Source organism: Papio anubis, chromosome 6 (genome assembly GCF_008728515.1).
Source record: "Papio anubis isolate 15944 chromosome 6, Panubis1.0, whole genome shotgun sequence".
Classification (NCBI taxonomy): domain Eukaryota; kingdom Metazoa; phylum Chordata; class Mammalia; order Primates; family Cercopithecidae; genus Papio; species Papio anubis.
In genome coordinates, this window is record NC_044981.1 from 17,743,705 (window position 1) to 17,764,936 (window position 21,232).

A 21,232-nucleotide genomic window follows, 5' to 3' on the forward strand; every position below is an offset into this window, starting at 1 on the left:
TCATTTACAATTAGGATAATCTTTTTTTATAATTTTAAACATCCACGAATTCATACACTGGCTAACTATAAGATCACCAACATTCCTGGAGCGTCAAAAGTAACTAAACTTCTAGAATACGCCTCATAATATTAAAATATTTTGTGTATGAGATCAGAGCTGGAGTCCCGGTCAACTGTGGAGAATGGCCAATTCCAGCCTCCAAAATAAAAGCGGGGGTGGGGGGGGGAGTCGCGCAGCAGAGAAAAGACGTAAGGGTGGAGAGGGACTTTCAAAATGCCCCAGTGCCACGGTTAACTATAACCCGGTTAAGAAAACCGAAGCCAATGCTCTCAAGACGAGGAGGAACACCGGCAGGGGAAACCGAGAATTAATTCATAGGCTGAGACTAAGTTATTCCACTTTCCGTGTAACAGCGCCCCCCACAACTCCCCGTCTGCCCCAGAGTTAAGATTCCTCGGGGCAGCCCCCTCCCCACACACACTAAAGGAGGGACACCAGAAAACAACAAGGGCAATCAACCACAACTTTTCCTTTCTCCCTCGAGAGGACGTGAGTAATACCCTCAAACTCCAAATCCCCGCCAAAAAAGAAAGAAACGCGCGCATCCTGGGCCTACAATTTCTTTTCCCGCCCAGAGCCTGCCTGGGAAAGCCCCTGACCCAGAGGGTTGGGGGAAAGGCGGCCCAAACCACACGTGTGCGCCGCAAGGCTGGGCCTGTCTCAGCCCACTTCCCGTCGCCACCCCCAACGGCCTGAGCTCCCCCGGAGCCTCACTCGGGCCTATCCTCAGGCCCTCCCGTCTGCTCCACGTGGGGCGCCGGGGCCTCGAACCGCCCGTCCCCTCCAGCCGAGTTTCCCCACCCGCCAGGCCACCGCGAAGTCGGGGTCCCATACCTGATGCTGTTGTCGCCCCTGCTGGTAAGGCTTAATTGGCCCCTGGTGGCAACGCCGCGTCCGGATCTTGCCGCCACCGCCCCCTCCGACTCCTCCGGCTCCCGAGGCCATGGCGGAGCCTCCGCCGCTTCCCGCTCCGGGGCGGGTAAGGGGGCGGGAGAGGCAGAGGCGGAGGCCTTAGAGCGCCCCCCCCGCCGCCCGGCCCCGGCCCAAAAGTCCGCCCGAGCTGTCCACACAGTGGGCACAAGCACCCCAGGAACCGCGAGGTTGCGAGCAGGAGCGGAGAGAGGGTGAGTGCTGGCAGCGGGGAAGGGGGTGGCGGCCGCAGAGGCCGAGGAGGCTCCGGTCCCGCCGCCTCTGCGGACCCCCGCCTCTGTGTATGTCACGGTCTCTATGGAGATCTCCCGCAGAGGACAGCACGAACAGCTCCCGGCGGTGCTGAGGCCTAACTCGACCGCCGACTGGTGGGGATTCTTCCGTCGCCCTAGCCGTAGCTGCCGCAGTTGAAGCCGCTGGCGCCGCCCGCCTACCCCTCCCCTGTGCGCACAGCGCCCGCCCCGCCGTCGTCGTCGTCCCTGCAGCCTCCGCCGCCGTTGCGCCTATTACCGCGGCTAAGGCGGCTGCCGCGGTCGCGAGCCAGAATGTCGTCACTTACAGGCGCCCGACGCATTTGCATCATCATGCTACGACGAGCTGATAGGCAAAGAGGAAGGACTGATGGAGTCCACGCTCTCGGCCGCGCGGCACGCTGGGAAACGTAGTTCAACAACGGAACGCGGATTCTCGGAAAGGGAGAGGGACGGGGAAGGAGATCCCCGGAGCGCCGCAGAGGCACAAAGCCAAGGGGTACTTTTGCCGTTCTTGGCTGTAAATTAGACTCTGAAAAGGCACTTAACATAAAAACAGTAACTTCTTCCCACTCTCCTTCTCCCTGTCGGTTGGTTAAGTGGGCAGGAAGTAAGCAGATAGTAAAATCAAAGACAAGAGCTAATGATTTAAGGAGGAAAAAAATCTGTGGTTGAAAAACAATGTCCATGATCCTTAGAATTAGAAAATATATACGACTTCATTAATGTTTATTTAAACATATAAAGGCTTTGTTGCCAGACACACGGGGCTGGAATTCTGGTTCCGCCACCCAACCTATTTGACCTTGGATGAATCAAAACCGTCTGAGCCTTAGCTTCCTCCTCCATAAAATGGGAGTTTTATAAAGCTGTTGTGAGAGGCAGACGTGATCATCTATGGAGAGCATGCATATTTACTAATAGGCGAAAAATGCAATGAATGATTACAATTTTAACCCATACAGTCAGCTAACATTAGAGGTAAGTGATAGATACATCCTTACTAATAAAAGTATACCGTATTTGCTCCAAATAGAAGGCATTGTATTTAGGAAACTGAGTAAGTGAACTAGACTCAAAGACTGAATCCACAAAATATATATTCTAGGAGTTGACGATTAGAAAGGTCCTGGTGATCACATAGTCCAACCCTCTCATTCAACCAACCAGACAAGAGGTCCAGAGAAATTTAGGTGGCACAATCAGTGACACTGAGATGGGTAATCAAAGCCAGGACTATAACCCAACTTTTCTGTAAGAGTTAAAGACAAATAGCCAAATGATTAGGGAGGAAAAATCTATTGTGAAAAATCTTAGACTTACTGTAAAGCTTTTTTTGTTTCTTTCTTTCTTTCTTTCTTTCTTTCTTTTTGAGAGACAGTCTTGCCCTGTAGCCCAGGCTGGAATGCGGTGGCGCAACCTTGGCTCACTGCAACCTCTGCCTCCCAGGTTCAAGTGATTCTCCTGCCTGGGCTACCTAAACAGCTGGGACTACAGGTGTGCACCACCACGCCCAGCTAATTTGTGTATTTTTAGTAGAGATGGGGTTTCGCCATGTTGGCCAGGCTGGTCTCGAACTGCTGACCTCAAGTGATCCACCCACCTTGGCCTCCCAAAGTGCTGGGATTACCGGTGTGAGCCACCACTCCCAGTCAATTTACTGTAAATCTGCCACTTACTAGCTGTGTAACCTTTGGGAAGTTACTGATCCTGCTTCTTTCTTTCTTTCTTTTTTTTTTTTTTTTGAGATGGAGTTTTTTTCTCTTGTTTTGCCCAGGCTGGAGTGCAATGGTGCAATCTCGGCAACCTCCACCTCCCGGGTTCAAGCGATTCTCCTGCCTCAGCCTCCCAAGTAGCTGGGATTACAGGCATGTGCCACCACGCCCGGCTAATTTTGTATTTTTACTAGAGACAGGGTTTCTCCATGTTGGTCAAGTTGGTCTCAAACTCCTAATCTCAGGTGATCCGCCCGCGGCCTCCCATAGTGCTGGGATTACAGGCGTGAGCCACCGCCCCCGGCCCACTGATCCTGTTTCTAAGCTTCGTTTTTTTCACCTGCAAATAGAGTGAATATTGACCTCACAGGGCAGTGGTCTGGTGAAAGGATGAATGTATATCTAGTTCATAATAACTGCTTAGATAGAAAGCATCCAATATCAACCATGAATCAGATATAAATAATTAGTTCCAAGACATTTATACTGTCTCCAAAATCAAACTGCACAATTCAGGTTCACGGTTTAAATCATACAAGTGAAATTGTAAAGCCAATCTTCTAGTACCTTTGAACTTGTACCTTTCAGTGCCTAAAGAAACTATGCTATACCAAGCATAGGTGTACACATCAATGGCTTTCAGTGGCACCTCTGACCATAACCATCAAAATCAAGACAAGTTGCCAAATATGATAAACAAAATTAATCTATTTTCTCTTCCACTCTCCCATCCTAGCTTCATGCCTCCTTCCACCACTAACTTCCCACTAAACTCTCCAAGTATGTCCCCTCTTCCTCCTGAAGCACTTCGTCTTTCTTAAAGACAATTGTTTCCCTCAAGTGCTACCTTCCTCCTATGCAGAAATCCTACTCTTCCACAAATCCATAGCTAGATACTTGATAGCCAAGTAAAGTAATTCACAATAAGTTAACTCATAGGGAAGATCTGTACCTGAATCTTTAATTGGGTTATATGTAGAGGAGATTAAACTGTAGCCACATCCCATCTGCCCTCTTCACTCTATCAGACTCAGGAGTTCCCACCACAGAACAGAGGACTGACTGGAATCAAAGCTCACCCCTTTCTTAGAGGCCATTCTTTGATGTGCCGGACACCCTTCACAGCCAATTTTTGAAACGAAGAGAGACGCGAAAGAATTGGGCCAAATGTAGACAATGCTTCAGAAATAGAAGATTGGTAGAACTTGAGGAAATATGGGAAAATCCACATTCCTTTTACCCATGCTCTCAACTTTTTACCCATTTCCACAATTCTTTTATTTCTTGGAAGTAAAATAGGATTTGAGAGAACTATAATATATTAATCTCACGTTCATGTGATTGAATCATTGGAAGTCATGCCAGGCTTGAGAGCAAAGAAGGAATAAGAGACAGGAGGAAATCTGCATTCAACATGGGCCTAGTTTTTTCAGCCAAAACAAATGGCACATTGGGAGACACTGCAATTCATGAAAAGCTTGTTGCCACAATAGTCCTTCTCGAAACTTCTTTATTTTTTCCCCATATAATATAGTAAAAAGTGGCCGTGCATAGGCTGGGCGCGGTGGCTCATGCCTATAAACCCAGCACTTTGGGAGGCCGAGGCGGGTGGATCACGAAGTCAGGAGATCGAGACCATCCTAGCTGACACAGTGCAACCCCGTCTCTACTAAAAATCCAAAAAATTAGCCAGGCATGGCGGCGGGTGCCTATAGTCCTAGCTACTCGGGAGGCTGAGGCAGGAGAATGGCATGAATCCGGGAGGCGGAGCTTGCAGTGAGCTGAGATCGTGCCACTGCACTCCAGCCTGGGCGACAGAGCAAGACTCTGCCTCAAAAAAAAAAAAAAAGAAAAACAAAAACCGGGGCTGTGCACAGTGACTCACAACTGTAATCCCAGCACTCTGTGAGGCCAAGGCGGGTAGATCACTGGAGGTCAGGAGTTCGAAACCAGCCTGGCCAACATGGTGAAACCCGTCTCTACTTAAAAAAAAAAAAAATTAGCTGTGCGTAGTGGTGCTCACCCATAGTCCAAGGTACTCAGGAGGCGAAGGCAGGAGAGTCGCTTGAACCATGGAGGTGGATGTTACAGTGAGCTGAGATCATGCCACTGTGCTCTAGCCTGGGTCACAGAGTGAGACTCCCTATCAAAAAAATTTAAAAACTAAAACAAGACAAACAAATATATATATATATATGTAACCAGCTGCCAGTTATAAATTAGCAAATAGGCTGCTGACCTATCTCTAATAGATAAGGAGTATCCACTAATTAAAAATGAAATACAATTTAGTCTAAGCCCAACCTAGATTGAAAAAGAGCTATCATACATTCTTCAGAAGGTAATAATACAATTCTGGCCAAAGGAATGTTTAAAGATGACAAGTACAAGAAGTTAGGAAGTTTTATGTAGTTATTTCACTCTACCAAAACAAAATGTATCTGCTATGATGTCTATTAAAACAAATTATCACAGTCATGCACAGCATAACAATGTTTCAATCAACAGTGGGCCCAATATACAATGGTGGTCCTGTAAGGAGCTGAAAAATTCCTGTTGCCTATTGATACTGTCTTTGTCCTAAGGTCTTATTGCAACACATTACTCACATGTTTGTGGTGATGCTGGTATAAACAAACCTACTGTGTTGCCATTTGTGTAAAAGTGGAGCACATACAATTATGTACAGTACAGAATACTTCATAATGAAAAGTGGCTATTACTGGTTTATGTATTTTTTTTTTAAACAGGCACTGCTTGCAATTTCCTGTTGATACTATACTTTATTATTTTTAAGTATATTCCTGGTCAGGCATGTGGCTCACACCTGTAATCCCAGCACTTTGGGAGGCCAAGGCAGAAGGATCACTTGAGGCCAGGAGACTGAAACCAGCCTGGGTAACATAACGAGACCCCTTCTCTACAAAGAAATGAAAAAATTGGTTGGGCATAGTGGTGTGCACCTGTAGTCCCAGCTACTGGGGAGGCTGAGGCAGGAGGATCACTTGAGCCCAGGAGTCTAAAGGCTGCAGTGAGCTATGATCTTACCACTGCAGTCCAGCCTGGCTAACAGAGTGAGACCCCATCTCTAAAGAAAAAAAATAAAGAAAATGAAGCTATTGGGTTTATTTATTTATTTGTTCCCTGTTTGCTTGTACTTTAGGGAAAGAAGAGCCACACAATGGGAAGATATTTAAAGATGTAAATCATTATATTCCCATTAACTTACTGTGTTCTCTCTCTTTTAGGAATAAACACTTAAGACTAAATTAATTAACTAATATGAGCAAATTTTGATTAACTACATATATCACTTGATTCCAACATGCCATATATTTCCTCTTCCTGACTACATGTATCAGTGTATACTAGGCTTTGGTATATATGTGTTTATGTACATTACATTATAGTTTAAGGCATATTTTAAATTCAATCTTGAATGGAAATTCAGTTTTATTGGATGAAATAATAACCAAATGTAGGAAGGCAATCCCATCCTAACATTTAAGACAGTTAATGAATCAACTGAGATTAATTCATTAAAACACAAATATTTATTGAGATATTTAAGTGTTGGTTTCTAGTCTTGGCATTTAGTATGTCAGTATACAAAACTGTAAAACAATCTCTGTCTACATAGTATGCTACACTTTACCATTTACTGAGTTATACTAAAGTTTACTATCTTATAATCTATTAATCATTAGCACTTATCACTGATAATTCACCTTAAAAATGCTACACTCAGGCTGGGCGCGGTAGCTCACGCCTGTAATCCAACAGTTTGGGAGGCCAAGGCGGTTAGATCACGCAAGGTCAGGAGTTTGAGACCAGCCTGGTCAACATGGTGAAACCCCGTCTCTACTAAAAAAATACAAAAATTAGCCAGGTGTGGTGGCACATCCCTGTAATCCCAGGTACTTGGGAGGCTGAGACAGGAGAATCGCTTGAACTTGGGAGGCAGAGGTTGTGGTGAGCCGATATCACGTCACGGCATTCCAGTCTGGGCAACTAAGTGAGACTCTGTCTCAACAACAACAACAAAAAAACTACACTGTAAATTCTAAACACATGCTGTTGAATCTATCTCATACAAGAAATCAAGGCCAGGCAGGTGGCTCACGCCTTTAATCTCAACACTTTGGGAGGCCGAGGCGGGCAGATCATGAGGTCAGGAGATGGAAACCATCCTGGCTAACACGGTGAAACCCCATCTCTATTAAAAATACAAAAAATTAGCTGGGCATGGTGGCAGGCACCTGTAGTCCCAGCTACTCGGGAGGCTGAGGCAGGAGAATGGTGTGAACCCAGGAGGCAGAGCTTTCAGTGAGCCGAAATTATGCCACTGCACTCCAGCCTAGGCAACACAGTGAGACTCCATTTCAAAAAAAAAAAGAAATCAATTGGTTTAGTTTCGTTTATTAATATAATTCATCAGTTACATTACAAAATTGAACTTATTAAGGTTGCAGTCTGTAAAACTAAAACATTTGCAAACCTTAGTTTGCTAACACTAAGCTTCTTTCTTTTTAAAAAGCATTTGTAGAGAATGCTCGAGTTTATCAGACCCTAACTTATTAAGGCATTTCTTTTCAGAAGCATGCAAACCAGTTCACATGCAAACAACCCTAACATATACATCACCCCACCACCACCAGACAAGCATGAACTACCCAGTTTAAACAAACAGTGACTTTTGGCCTCTTGCTGCTACTCTCTGACCGGCAAGCACCAGCAGCAGCCCCTGGGAGCTTGTTAGACTAAAGCAGCTCTGCCCATCCCAGGCCAACACAATCAGAATCTACATGTTAACAAGATCACCAGGTGAACTGTATTACATTCTAGGAGAATTGTTTCAAAACTTAACCATGCCACCAGAAGTTATTGATCTGAAGTTAGATTAACTTTGAAGGCAAGATAATGAGGTACCTGAAGTTCCCATAAAGAGCAGGCTTAGGAATTTCTGTTCCTTACTAATCTACAACAATCAACAATTTTAAGAATTGATGAACCAACAGCTTATACGCACGTAGATTTTTTTCCTCTTATTTATCATTCTGTACCTTTCTCCTTTACCACAAAGTGAGCAGAAATGAAATGAACCATTTTTTAATTATTATTTTCATTAACTTTTTTTTCCCAAGGAAAAAGGCAATCTAGCAGAAGTTATTAACATCTGAAATGTTAAGGGTCTAAAACTGAGCATTAGTTATGAAATATACTTAAGCATGGATATTTCAAGAACCCCTTGCTCATTCCCATGTATCCTTTTCTTATACAAATTTTCTTTTAGTCACTGCTGGTTGTTTGGTTGGTTGTAAAAAGAAAAAAAGAAAAGAAAAATTTTATTTTAGAATTAATTCATGAAAAACAAAAACATGGATGTAAAGTAAACCCTAATCCAAGAAGCTATGAGCAGAGATAAATTTCTAAAAGAGATACCAGGCTACTTTCTTAGAATTACGATGACTTTTCTCTTTCTGTTGTAGTCACAAAATTATTTTTAAGGTAGAAAAGCAAGCAGGCACTCTAGGAGGGAATATTCTTGGACTCGGATTAGCATCTAATATCTGGAATACACTAATTTTTCTAAACTGTAAAGGCAGGAATGGTAGCAGCTTTCTACTTGACAAATCATAAAAACAATTAGATTACCTACCTCTAGTAGCTTGACCTCTTAAATAGCTGCTATGAAGCTAAGACAATAATTGGACACAGTGTTTTCTCTAAACATTACTTCTGGAAAAGTTCAATTTGATAACAATAATGGATATGTTAGTCTAAAAGTTTCCAGAAGTGAGTCATCAATAGTATTCTTTCCACAACATGCCTATTGTTCTTAACTCCTGCAATAGAGAAGGCCTAAAAAGCTGTGCAATACAAAAGGTGAAAAATCATATTTAAAAGACTCACATACATCACCCCTTGTATAGGCCAAATAGAAGCATGTTTGCTCATGTGAACAGTTAAACGTCAAAGCAAGATAATGAGGTAACTGAAGTTCCTGTAAAGAGCAGGCTTAGGAATTTCTGTTCCTTACTAATCTACACCAACCAACAATTTAAGTAAGAACTGATGAGCCAACAGCTTATTGATCATGTAGATTTTTTTCCTCTTATTTACCATTCAGTAACTTTCACTTTTACCACAAAGTGAGGAGAAATGAAATGAACTATTTTTAACTGTTATTTTCATTAGCTTCTATTTCCAAAGGAAGCTAGGCTACTAGCTGAATTAAAAATTGGATTTAGCACATTCTTATTCTGTATCATCACAGGTAGCAGAGTTGATTGAACAGAGCAATTACACAAGCATAATGGTTAGTTAAGATGATTTTAAGCCAATGCCTATAATCCATGGCCAGTGGCCTCAACGTAGCTTACCTTGTTTGAATCCATTATAACGACAGTAGGATATCATGAGCTACCAAAAATAGACTTCTTTAAAACCAAAAAAAAAAAAAACAACAACAACCAATAAAAAGAACTCTTCAAATATTCTCCAAAGCAAAGATGAGTGAGGTTGTATCATTCTACATTCAGTATTAAAAAGGCAGTGTCACCAAACAAATTGAAGGCAACTTTGCAGACGTTGAGCAAAACCTACTTAACCACCCCCAACTCTCCCCCTCTCCCCATGAAGGTGTAGCTTCCACTGTGTACCCACACAATGTGTAGAATAAAAGCATCAAAGCAGACCATAGGTCTCCAAAGAGGCCACAACCAAGGAACAAAGAGCATCTACTAGCCGCAGTTAAACCCAAGCCATAACTTCAATGCTTTCAATTAGTAACAGTTACATTTTCTTTTTCACTTGTTTGGTCATAAAATCTTGCCCCTGCAATGAGTCAGCAGTGACTCATAAGCACTTCCTACAAGAAGCACCTGCTTTTAGGCCCATCCCTTCCAGCTGAAGTGCTGAGACCCAGGATTGATTTTAGCTTCATCCTTGCTGATGCTTGAGTTTAATCACTTGTCTCGCTCACACTGGATATCCATGTTGGCTGGCACTTACTCTGCAAAGTAGTGGTCTGCTGCTGTGCAGTGAGAAGGCACATCCACAAAGGGGCACCAGGAGTAGACAATTGGGAAGCAAATGCCATTTTTCTCTCTTCACTCTTGTCCACTATAGCTCTGCCTCTTCGACTCCTCATCATAAGGGCCCAGCCTTTACAACTATGCCTCCTCCCATACCGGCAGAGTCTCCTCTCAAGGTTTGGTTTTGGTTTACAAACAAAGAGGAGCTGACTTTTCCCCGCATCACTAACTTTAGAACAGGGTCCTTTGAAAAGTTTCCAAAACTGAGGTCGGGAGTTCAAGACCAGCCTGACCAACATGGAGAAACCCCGTATCTACTAAAAATACCAAATTAGCCGGGTATGGTGGCACATGCCTGTAATCTCAGCTACTCAGGAGGCTGAGGCAGGAGAATTGCTTGAACCCAGGAGGCAGATGTTGTGGTGAGCCGAGATCATACCACTGCACTCCAGCCTGGGAAAAAGAGCAAAACTGTCTCAAAAAAAAAAAAAAAAAAAAAAAAAAAAAAAATCCAAAACAGATGGAGGGGAAAAAAATGCAACAGTTCTGAGAAGCTTTCTGCCTTAATTCATTCCTTCCCTCCTTCCCTCCCTCCCTCCTTTCTTCCTTCCTTCCTTCCTTCCTTCCTTTTAGATCGTGTCTTGCTCTGTTGCCCAGGCTAAAGTGCAGTGGCGAGATCTCCACTCATTGCAACCTCTGCCTCCAAAGTTCAAGCCATTCTCCTGCCTCAGCCTCCCAAGTAGCTGGGACTATAGGCACCTGCCACCGAACCCGGCTAATTTTTATATTTTTTAGTAGAGACTGGGATATCCTAATTTTAAGTTAAAGAAAAGAACAAGAAAAGTGCAGTGGTTAGTTTTACATCAGATCCAAACAAAACAGGTCAGATCACTTGTTTAAATTTCTCCAGCAATTTTTCACTGAAAACTTCCTATATATGGAAGGAATATAGAAAAAGGAAAGTGGAAATGTTTAAGGAGTGATGTCAGACAGAAGAGAGGGAGGCTGAGATGAGCAAGGAGGGAGGGCAGATTTTAAATTCTGGCAAATTATCACTAATAGACATGTCTGAAAATGCCATCAAAAATTCTGCTAGGTTTACGGCCAACCTGAACTCACCCTTGGTGTATTTTCCCTCCATAAGGCAGTCTTTTGGGTGCAGATTGGCTTCTTGTTGACCAAAATCCAAAAGCTGTAAAAAAACGAATGAAGGATGAGTGATACCTTGCAGAAATGGTGTTACCGAAGCCCAGAGTGTCACTTACTGGTGTCGTAAATAATGAAGAACTAATAAATAATACATGGGAAAGAAAAGACCCTTGTCGTTGTCACTTCATGTTTTCCTCACATTTTGTATCCATAAGGCCAGGCACAAATTGAATGAATATTTATTGAAAGGATGAATGGATATTTATAGGAGGTTTCACAATTCCTTATTTCCCTCAACAACTTTCATGTTATGCAAATGTTTTCTGTGTTTGAAAAAAAAATACTTCAAAATGTAACTTGTTAAAACAATCTTTTATTGCTAGAACACGAAATCTCCCTTTCGCTTTTAAACATAATTTACCTGAGACCATGTACTATTTGCAGTATCAGAGGTAAACAGAAAAATCACTTTTAGGGACTCAGATCAAGATGGTGCTTTCTCTGAGGGATTATGCCAAAATAGGAATGTGACCTGAAGGGAGAAGGATGTGCACTTTTAAAACAGACCTTTGGCTGGACACGGTGGCTCACACCTGTAATCCAGCACTTTCGGAGGCTGAGGTGGGCGGATCACGAGGTCAAGAGATCGAGACCATCCTGGCCAACATGGTGAAAACCCGTCTCTACTAAAAATACAAAAATTAGCTGGGCGTGGTGGCACGTGCCTGTAGTCCCAGCTACTTGGGAGGCTGAGGCAGGAAAATCGCTTGAACCTGAGAGGCGGAGGTTGCCATGAGCCAAGATCACACCATTGCACTCCAGCCTGGTGACAGAGTGAGACTCTGTCTCAAAAAAAAACAGGCACTTTAGAAGGCTGAGGTGGGAAGATTACATGAGGCCAGGAGTTTTAGACCAGACTGGGCAATGGTGCAAGACCCCCATCTCTCCAAAACCAGTTTTTAAATAGCCAGGTGTGTTGGCATGCACCTGTCATACTACTACTCAGGAGGCTGAGGAGGGAGGATCACTAGTTTGAGGCTGCAGTGAGCTATGATCGTGCCACTGCACTCCTGCCTGGGTGACAGAGTGAGACCCTGTCTCTAATAAATACATACACACAGAATGACAGACTTTCGGGAATAGCATTCAACAATTATACAAGGCCAGGTGTTCTGCAGATGGAAAAGTGATAATGGGATGTGTCCTGCCATTTAGGGACAAGTGGAAGTGGTCACACTTTTTTTTTTTTTTTTGGGATGGAGTCTTGCTCTTGTCACCCAGGCTGGAGTGCAGTGGTGCGATCTCGGCTCACTGCAGTCTCCACCTCCCGGGTTCAAGCGATTCTCCTGCCTCAGCCTCCCGAGTAGCTGGGATTACAGGTGCCCACCATCATGCCTGGCTGATTTTTGTACTTTTAATAGAGATGGGGTTTCGCCATGTTGCCAGGCTGGTCTCCAACACCTGACCTCAGGTAATCTGCCTGCCTCGGGCTCCCAAAATGCTAGGATTGCAGGCGTAAGCCACCACGCCCAGTCAGAAGTGTTCGTACTTATAAGTATTTTGAGTAAATACGTATGCAGATAAATTTCCTTTTGGAAATATTTGTTGCATAGGATTTTAAATGATTTGCAGAATAAAAGCTTCAGATTAGGTGTCGTGGTTTCCCCTCCTCAACTTGGTGGGCTTGGAGTCAGGACTCTCAATTAAGTTTGAATTTCAAATGAACAATGAATAATTTTTTGTATAAGTATGTCCTCAATATTGCAAATATTGCATGAAGCAATTAATTTGCTAAACCTGGCAATGCTACTTCTTTGCCCTATTTCAAAATGTCTTAAATTAGGTTTTTTTTTTGTTTGTTTTTTTTTTAAGAGATGGAGTCTCATCTGCTGCCCAGGCTGGAGTGCAGTGGTGCGATCTCGGATCTTGGCTCACTGCAACCTCTGCTCTCTGGTTTCAAGCAATTCTTCTGCCTCAGCCTCCCTAGTAGCTGGGATTACAGGTGTGCACCACGACACCTGGCTAATTTTTTTTTTTTTTTTTTTTGAGACGGAGTCTCACACTGTTGCCCAGGCTGGAGTGCAGTGGCGCCATCTCTGCTCACTGCAAGTTCCGCCTCCTGGCTTCACACCATTCTCCTGCCTCAGCCTCCCGAGTAGCTGGGACTACAGGTGCCCACCACCACGCTCGGCTCATTTTTTGTATTTTTAGTAGAGACGGGGTTTCACCGAGTTAGCCAGGGTGGTCTCGATCTCATGACCTTGTGATCTGCCCGCCTCGGCCTCCCAAAGTGCTGGGATTACAGGCTTGAGCCACCGCGCCTGGTCCATTTTTTTTTTTTTTTTTTGTAGATATGGGGTTCTTGGCCAGGCTGGTCTTGAACTCCTGACCTCAAGTGATCTGCTCACCTCAGACTCCCAAAGTGCTGGGATTATAGGCTTGAGCCACCATGCCTGGCCTTAAATTAGAATTAGCAAGTAGTTGTGTACACTGGAGTGACTTACACATGCTCTTTAGCTTGGAGTTACTGGAATTGTAAGAAACTCTGAACCACAAGCACATCGCTTCTTCCAGCCCCACCCCATCAAGCTGTTAAATGGTTTGTCAAGGGATGTCACTCTTATTCATTGTATTAGCTTCCAGTGGAGCAAACATAAATCTTATGTCCACAACTTACGTGGTATGCCATAAATGTAAATTGATATTCTTTTTTTTTTTTTTTCTGGCGATAGGGTCTTCCAGACTGGAGCGCAATGGTGCAATCTCAGCTCACTGCAACCCCGCCTGCCAGGCTCAATCCATCCTCCCACCTCAGCCTCCCAAGTAGCTGGGACTACAGACACTCACCACCATGCCCAGCTAATTTTGCATTTTTGTAGAGACAGGGTTTTGCCATGTTGCCTAGGCTGGAATTGATATTTTTAACTCAACAAAATTTCGTTTCAAAACCCCATTATTATTATCATTATTATTATTATTATTATTATTGAGACAGAGTCTCACTCTGTCGCCCAGGCTAGAGTGCAGTGGTGCGATCTCGACTCACTGCAACCTCCACCTGCCAGGTTCAAGCGATTCTCCTGCCTCAGCCTCCCCAGTAGCTGGGATTACAGGCGCCCACCACCATGCCCGGCTAATTTTTTGTATTTTTGTAGAGACGGGGTTTCACCATGTTAGCCAGGATTGTCTCGATCTCCTGACCTCGTGATCCACCTGCCCTGGCCTCCCAAAGTGTTGGGATTACAGGCATGAGCCACCGTACCTAGCCTAAAACCCCACTGTTTTTAAGAATTGGCAGAACATAACCTCAGTCAAGTCAAGGCTCGCTGTCCCTGTCTCTTTTCCCAGAATTGTTCCCAGAGCTCACATAGTGCTGTGAGTGTGTGTGGCGGGTGGGGCCGGGGATTGGGGGTGCGGGGGAGCTTCCGTTCTTTGATGTCCTCTGTCTGTGCAAATTATTACTGAGCCCCTCTCATTCCTGTCCATGTGGCCCCTTCAATCCAGGTGCTTTCTATTCTTCCCTATTCTACTCAGGCGCAAGCATCATCCTGCAGTTTCTGTTCCATGCTAAGCCCTCAAACCCTTTTTGCACAGTGTAGCCAACTCTCTCCAGATTTTTGTTTTTAAGTCTACAGCACCCGGTATTCCCAGGAGATCTCCCATCCAAGCACTAACCAGGCTCACCCCTGCTTAGCCTCCAAGATCAAATGAGATCAGGCACATCCAAGGTGGCGTATCCTGTACCTCTCTAGGGTCTTACTGCTCTACTGGAGTTCTTGGGGAGTGAAGCAGGGTCTGTTCTGCCATTGAATCCTACAAACTATCTCTCCAGGGCTCTTCTCCCACGGAAAGGCACACAGTCCCTCTAGAGGACACGAGGGCACCTGTGTCCTCTGGGTTTCCCCTTCCCTTCTCTACATTTTTCTCTCTGCCTAGACAATGTTTTTCCTAAGGATGACTGGAGGGAGGCCCATTTTCCTGAGCATCCCCACTGTCCAGCTCTCAAACATTTTTCCTGTGTATCCATTCCCCTAAAGAGCTTAAGTTTTTGGAAGATACTGGACATTTATTTCCTTTTCCCCCTGGCTGCTTCTTCCCCCAAGGCAATGAACACAAAAGAATTTAGCTGCTTGCAAGCAGGGGGAAAGAAGATAAGGAGCACTAAAGAGGAATGTACCCTAACCAGCTTTAAACATCCTGGGGTCCTTTTTTTTTTTTTTTTTTTTTGACAGAATCTTGCTCTGTCACCCAGGCTGGAGTGCATTGGCACGACCTTGGCTCACTGCAGCCTCCACCTCCGAGGTTCAAAGGATCCTCCTGCCTCAGCCTCCCCAGTAGTTGGGACTACAGGCATGTGCCACCATACCCAGCTAATTTTTGTATTGTTAGTAGAGACGGGTTTCACCATGTTGGCCAGCCTGGTCTTGAACTCCTGACCTCAGGTGATCTGCCCACCTTGGCCTCCCAAAATGCTGGGATTACAGCCGTGAGCCACCACGCCTGGCTGTCTCAGGCCTTCTTTTCAAGGCCAGAACTAAAAATTAGGTCCTGACTTGTTTAACTTTTACCTTTCCATAGTAGTCCACTAATCTGGCATCTGCATTAGATAAGAATAATTGATTGATTGATTGATTCGAGACAGGGTCTCGCTCTATTGCCCAGGCTGGAAGACAGCAGTGCCATCACAGGTCTCTGCAGCCTTGACCTCTTGTGCTCAAGTGATCCTCCTGCCTCAGCCTCCTGAGTAGCAGGGACTGCAGGTGTGTGCAACCACACCCAGCTTTTTTTTTTTAGCAGAGACAAGGTTTCACTATGTTGCCAAGGTTGGTCCCAAACTGGCTTCAACTGATCCGTCCACCTCAGCCTCCCAAAATGTTAGGATTACAGGCGTGAGCCACTGCACCTGGCCTAGATGAGAAATATTTAAAGCATAGGTTCTCAGGCTACACTCCAGACCTACAGACTCCCTCGAGTTGAACTTAGAAATCTGTCTTTTAACAAACTGCCAGTATTTTGCTTGTGTAGTCAGTTGCACTGGTCCTCTGACATGGTTTTGGCTAAAACCCCCTGAAAGTCACTTTCTTTCCTACATCCTCTTTTTTCCCTTTCTTTCTTACCCTTGTAGTGGTAACATCCAGTTAGAGTTCCTTCCACAGAACCAAAATCTGGTGTGGAGTTCTGTATCCATTTCTCAAAGGGAAGATAAGGTGGAGGGCAAGAGGATGTTCATGTGTCTTGTCTACTCTTACCTGTTTTTTAGCCTTTTTTAAAAATTTGAGACGGAGTTTCACTCTTGTTGCCCAGGCTGGAGTTCTATGGCGCGGTCTCGGCTCACTACCGCCTCCCAGGTTCAAGTGATTCTCCTGCCTCAGCCTCCCAAGTAGCTGAGATTACAGGCATGTGCCACCACACCCGGCTAATTTTATATTTTTAGTAGAGACGGGGTTTCTCTATGTTGGTCAGCCTGGTTGGGCTGGTCGGGCTGGTCAGGCTGGTCACGAACTCCCAACCTCAGGTGATCCGCCTGCCTCAGCCTCCCAACATGCTGGGATTACAGACGTGAGCCACCGTGCCCGGCCTTTTAGCCCATTGTTATCATCCTGTTCATGTTCCAAGTTGAAAATCGTAATCTAATCCACCAAACAAGCCCATCTGAAGAGTGTATCTTCAACCTGTGTCAGATGCAAAAATATTTTGCAGCAGCCAGAAGTGGTGGCATGCACCTGTAATCCCAGCTACTTGAGAGACTGAGGCAGGAGGATTCCTTGAGCCCAGGAATTTGAGGCTGTAGTGCGCTGTGATCACTCCTGTAATAGTCACTGCACTCCAGCCTGGGCAACGTAGCGATGCATCGTTTCTTTAAAAAAAGGTTTTTTGTTTGTTTGTTTTAAAATTCTTGCCATTGAGCTTCAGAAAAAAACCAAAAACTTCCAAGAGACCTAAGCGCTGCTTGATTCTTAAGGAGAATCACCAGTTTTTCAAGGTTTGGGATACTTGCAGAGGAAAGAGACTAATCTATTTATATATCCCCATAGTAGATAAATTACATTTTAGTATATCTGGAGAGAAGAGTTCTCTCCCTTTTAAGTGAATATGCCTAGGTAGGCCATGTTTGACTGCCAATATCATCGGCCTATTTTATTCCAAAATGAGGTTAGGAGTGCTGAGCTAAACTGGTGCCCTTAAGGGTTATGTCCTAGAGACTAAAGATGCATTACCTGAAAGTCATTCATGAGCAATGATTGGGAAGACTCACCTGCTGGGATGGTTGTTGATATTTATAAAAGTCAGCAATATTTCTCGACTTGACTCAACAAAAAGTCATGCATTGTTATTATGACATCAGAATACTAAAATACTACTCCATATGAAATAACAAAGCAAAGAATATTACAGCTGGGCGTGATGGCTCACACTAGAAATCTTAGCACTTTGGGAGGCTGAGGTGAGAGGATCACTTGGGCTCAGGAGTTCAAGACCAGCCTGGGCAACACAGTGAAACCTCACCTCAAATTTAAAAAAAAAAAAGAATAATAATCAAAGCAAATGATGAACAAAGAAGAGGGGCAGGCTGAGCAGGAGGCAGAGAAGTGAACTGTAGCCTAAGCAGGTTCCAGTAATTACCTCTTTTATTGTAAGAACTGAGTATCTCGTTCCAGGCTCAAATTATCAAGTACATCTTTTCCTTTAAAGTTGATTAAGCAGCAGTATCTCTTCCAAGCTGAAAATATTATAACAGATGCCAACTGTCTGCGGAGGACTCTGCTAGATGCTGTAAATAAAGAAAACAGTTTTCCTGCACAGAATGTCCTTTTTTTCCTAAAAGGTTGGTACAGAGTTGGAGTTAGAGACCAAAGAAATCACAGACTTCACAGGTTCAAAGGAACTATAATGTTCTCTTAGGCCAATCCCACAAGTAATGGGTGAGTTATTTCTTCTGCTTCCCCTCTAAGCGCCCACTGGACTTGGGCCTTATGGCTCCGGAAATGCAGATCTGTGCTTCCTGAGGGGTGGAGAGCAGTCCTGGCTGGTAACAGCTGTGTCTGAGTGGGAGTCGACAGGAGGGGAGGGCCCAATGGGAACAGCTTGCCTTAGGCTGCTTGTTGCTCCTGGCTGAGCCCTGGGGGCCTGCTCTAGGGACTTGGCCTGGATGGACTTGAACCTTAGGGAGACTTTATCAGCAAGTCTTGCCAACAAGTGCTCCCTTGGCTAAAAAGCTGATTTCTCATACTATTTGCATTGTTTTAGGTATTTCTACTTTAGACAAAAGACCTTGTTCTTTGTGGTGCTTTGTCCAAGTAAGAATCCTTTTTTTTTTTTTCTTTCCCCATTTTTCATTCATTCATTCATTCACTTAATACATTTTCCTGAGTTACTCCTGTTTCATTAAAGGCAACCGAGGGTTGGGCAGACAGCGGTGGCTCACGCCTGTAATCCCAGCACTCTGGGAGGCTGAGGCCGGCGGATTACCCGATGTCAGGAGTTTGAGACCAGCCTGGCCAACATCGTGAAACCCTGTCTCTGCCAAATACAAAAATTAGCGGGATGTGGTGGTGGGAACCTGTAATCCCAGCTACTCGGGAGGCTGAGGCAGGAGAATTGCTTGAACCTGGCAGGTGGAGGCTGTAGTGAGCCGAGGTCGCACCACTGCACTCCAGCCTGGCTGACAGAGTGAGACTCTGTATCACACACACACACACAAAAAGGCAACCAAGGCTCAGAGAGCTTAGGTTAAATACTCAAAGTCACAATTTTGTGACTAAGTGACAGAATGGACATCTCCTGATTCAAATTCCAGTGTGTTTTATACTATTTTGGGTGTGGTATTACATTATTTTCATCGAGTAGTTTTTAAAAAGCTTAATATTGTTTATTAAAGTACATCTCTGGCTGGGCGCAGTGGCTCACGCCTGTAATCTCAGTACTTTGGGAGGCTAAGGTGGGTGGAACGAGGTCGGGGTTAGAGAGCAGCCTGGCCAACATGGTGAAACTCCATGTTTACAAAAATACAAAAATTAGCTGAGCGTGATGGCATGCACCTGTAATCCCAGCTATTCAGGAGGCTAAGGCAGAAGAATCACTTGAACCCGGGAGGCAGAAGTTGTAGTGAGCCGAGATCGCACCATTGCACTCCAGCCTGGGCAACAGAGTGCTCCATCTCAAAAAATAATAATTATAATAAAGTACATCTCCTATTTCTCTTTCACTGACAGCACTAGAATGACAGAGGTGCAGAAAGGACAAAAGAGAACTGACGTACACTGAAATTTTGCAATACACCAGGTTCAATACCACACACTTTATATGTAGCATCTCATTTAATTTTCACAATCATCCTATAAAATAGCATGTACCATTGCTCCCATTTTTTTCTTTTTTTGTTTTCATTTTTTTGCTCCCATTTTACAGATAAGTAAATTAAGGCTTAGAAAGGTTAAACAGGCCAGGTGCAGTGGCACATGCTCGTAATCCCAGCACTTTGTGAGGTGAAGGTGGGAGGATTGTGTGAGGCCAGGAGTTCAAGACCAGCCTGGGCAAGAGAGTGAGACCATGTCATCTCTACAAAAAATTAAAAATGTAAAAATTAAATTAAAATACATGTTTAAAAAAGATTAAATAACTTGCCCAAGTTCACCTAGGTGTCAAGTATTAGAGCTGGGTTTTTTTGAGATGGAGTCTTGCTCTGTCGCCCAGGCTGGAGTGCAGTGGTGAGATCTCGGCTCACTGCAAGCTCCGCCTCCCGGGTTCACACCATTCTCCTGCCTCAGCCTCCCGAGTAGCTAGGACTTACAGGTGTGCACCACCACACCTGGCTAAGTTTTTGTATTTTTAGTAGAGATGGGTTTTCACTGTGTTAGCCAGGATGATCTCGATCTCCTGACCTTGTGAACCACCCACCTTGGCCTCCCAAAGTGCTGGTATTACAGGCATGAGTCACCACGCCCAGCCGACAAAATATTTTATTACAATTTTGGGAGAGGGAAAGCAAATAGATAAGAGATACCTCATTTAGCAGAGCAGAGAACATTACAGCCTAAGGGCCAGGAGAAGGTATTTATGAGGAGATGTAAAGAGAACCTTGAGGATGCTCTTGGGTACCATGGGAAGGTGGAGAGAGGCCCATGGCTGAAATCAAGGAGATGAGTTCAGAGTCTGGGTACATACCTACTGATCCCCAGGTCTTCTCTCCCACCTTAGGCAGTCAGGGTGGGAGAGGAGACCTGGGGATCAGTAGGTGTGTACTTCTCTCTTCTCATCTTCACAGGAGCCCAGAGGTTTATTCTCCAGAGCACTGAACCCGTGAGGCCTGGTTCAGAGTATTCACTTAGTACAGTGAATAAATGTACAAAAATAAGTGAACACCTTCTAATTGAACGTGGAATGGGATCCAGCCTTTTCCCTCACTGCATGCCTAGAACACTGCAACTTCCCACACCTACTTCCCCCTCCTTCATGCAGTGCCTGTTAATCACTTAGTAGCCATCTCAGTTATCAGATCAACTGGCATACTGTGTACATAGGGTTTACTACTATCTGTGGTTTCAGGCATCCACCGGGGGGCTTGGAACATATCCCCCATGGATAAAGGGAGACTACTGTACAAGAGCTTGAGAATGCTTTTCACGCCAATCACTCCTCTTACCATTGACCATATTTTAGTTCTACTTTGTTTTCACACTATCACACCTTTTGTTTTGTTATTTTGGTGATGCTTGTTTCGATTTACCCACATATTGACCAATTCCTTTGCTCACTACTCTTTCTTGATTTTTTTTTTTTTTTTTTCTGAGATGAAGTCTCACTCTTGTCCCCCAGGCTGGAGTGCAATGGTGCGATCTCTGCTCACTGCAACCTCTGCCTCCTGGGTTCAAGTGATTCTCCTGCCTCAGCCCCCCTGAATAGCTGGGATTACAGGCACCTGCCACCATGCCTGGCTAATTTTTGTATTTTTAGTAGAGATGGGGTTTTACCATGTTGGCCAGGCTGGTCTAGAACTCCTGACCTCAGGTGATCCACCTGCCTCGGCCTCCCAAAGTGCTGGGATTACAGGCGTGAGCCACCACTCCTGGACTCTTTCTTGATTCTT

The 21,232-nt window shown here is 44.6% G+C and overlaps 1 protein-coding gene across 3 annotated transcripts in view; it reads right to left on the minus strand.

Moving 5' to 3' along the window:
- The window catches only part of NUP153 (nucleoporin 153), a 93,756-nt gene extending 91,807 nt beyond the window's left edge, over nt 1-1,949 (minus strand). For 2 of the 3 annotated variants that reach the window (XM_021936580.2, XM_021936581.2), the window contains exon 1: nt 898-1,949. In XM_021936580.2, the coding sequence (XP_021792272.1) occupies nt 898-1,008 (111 nt within the window). In that variant the 5' untranslated portion in view covers nt 1,009-1,949. 3 annotated transcript variants of the gene reach the window in all.
- Between the last annotated feature and the right edge of the window lie 19,283 nt (nt 1,950-21,232).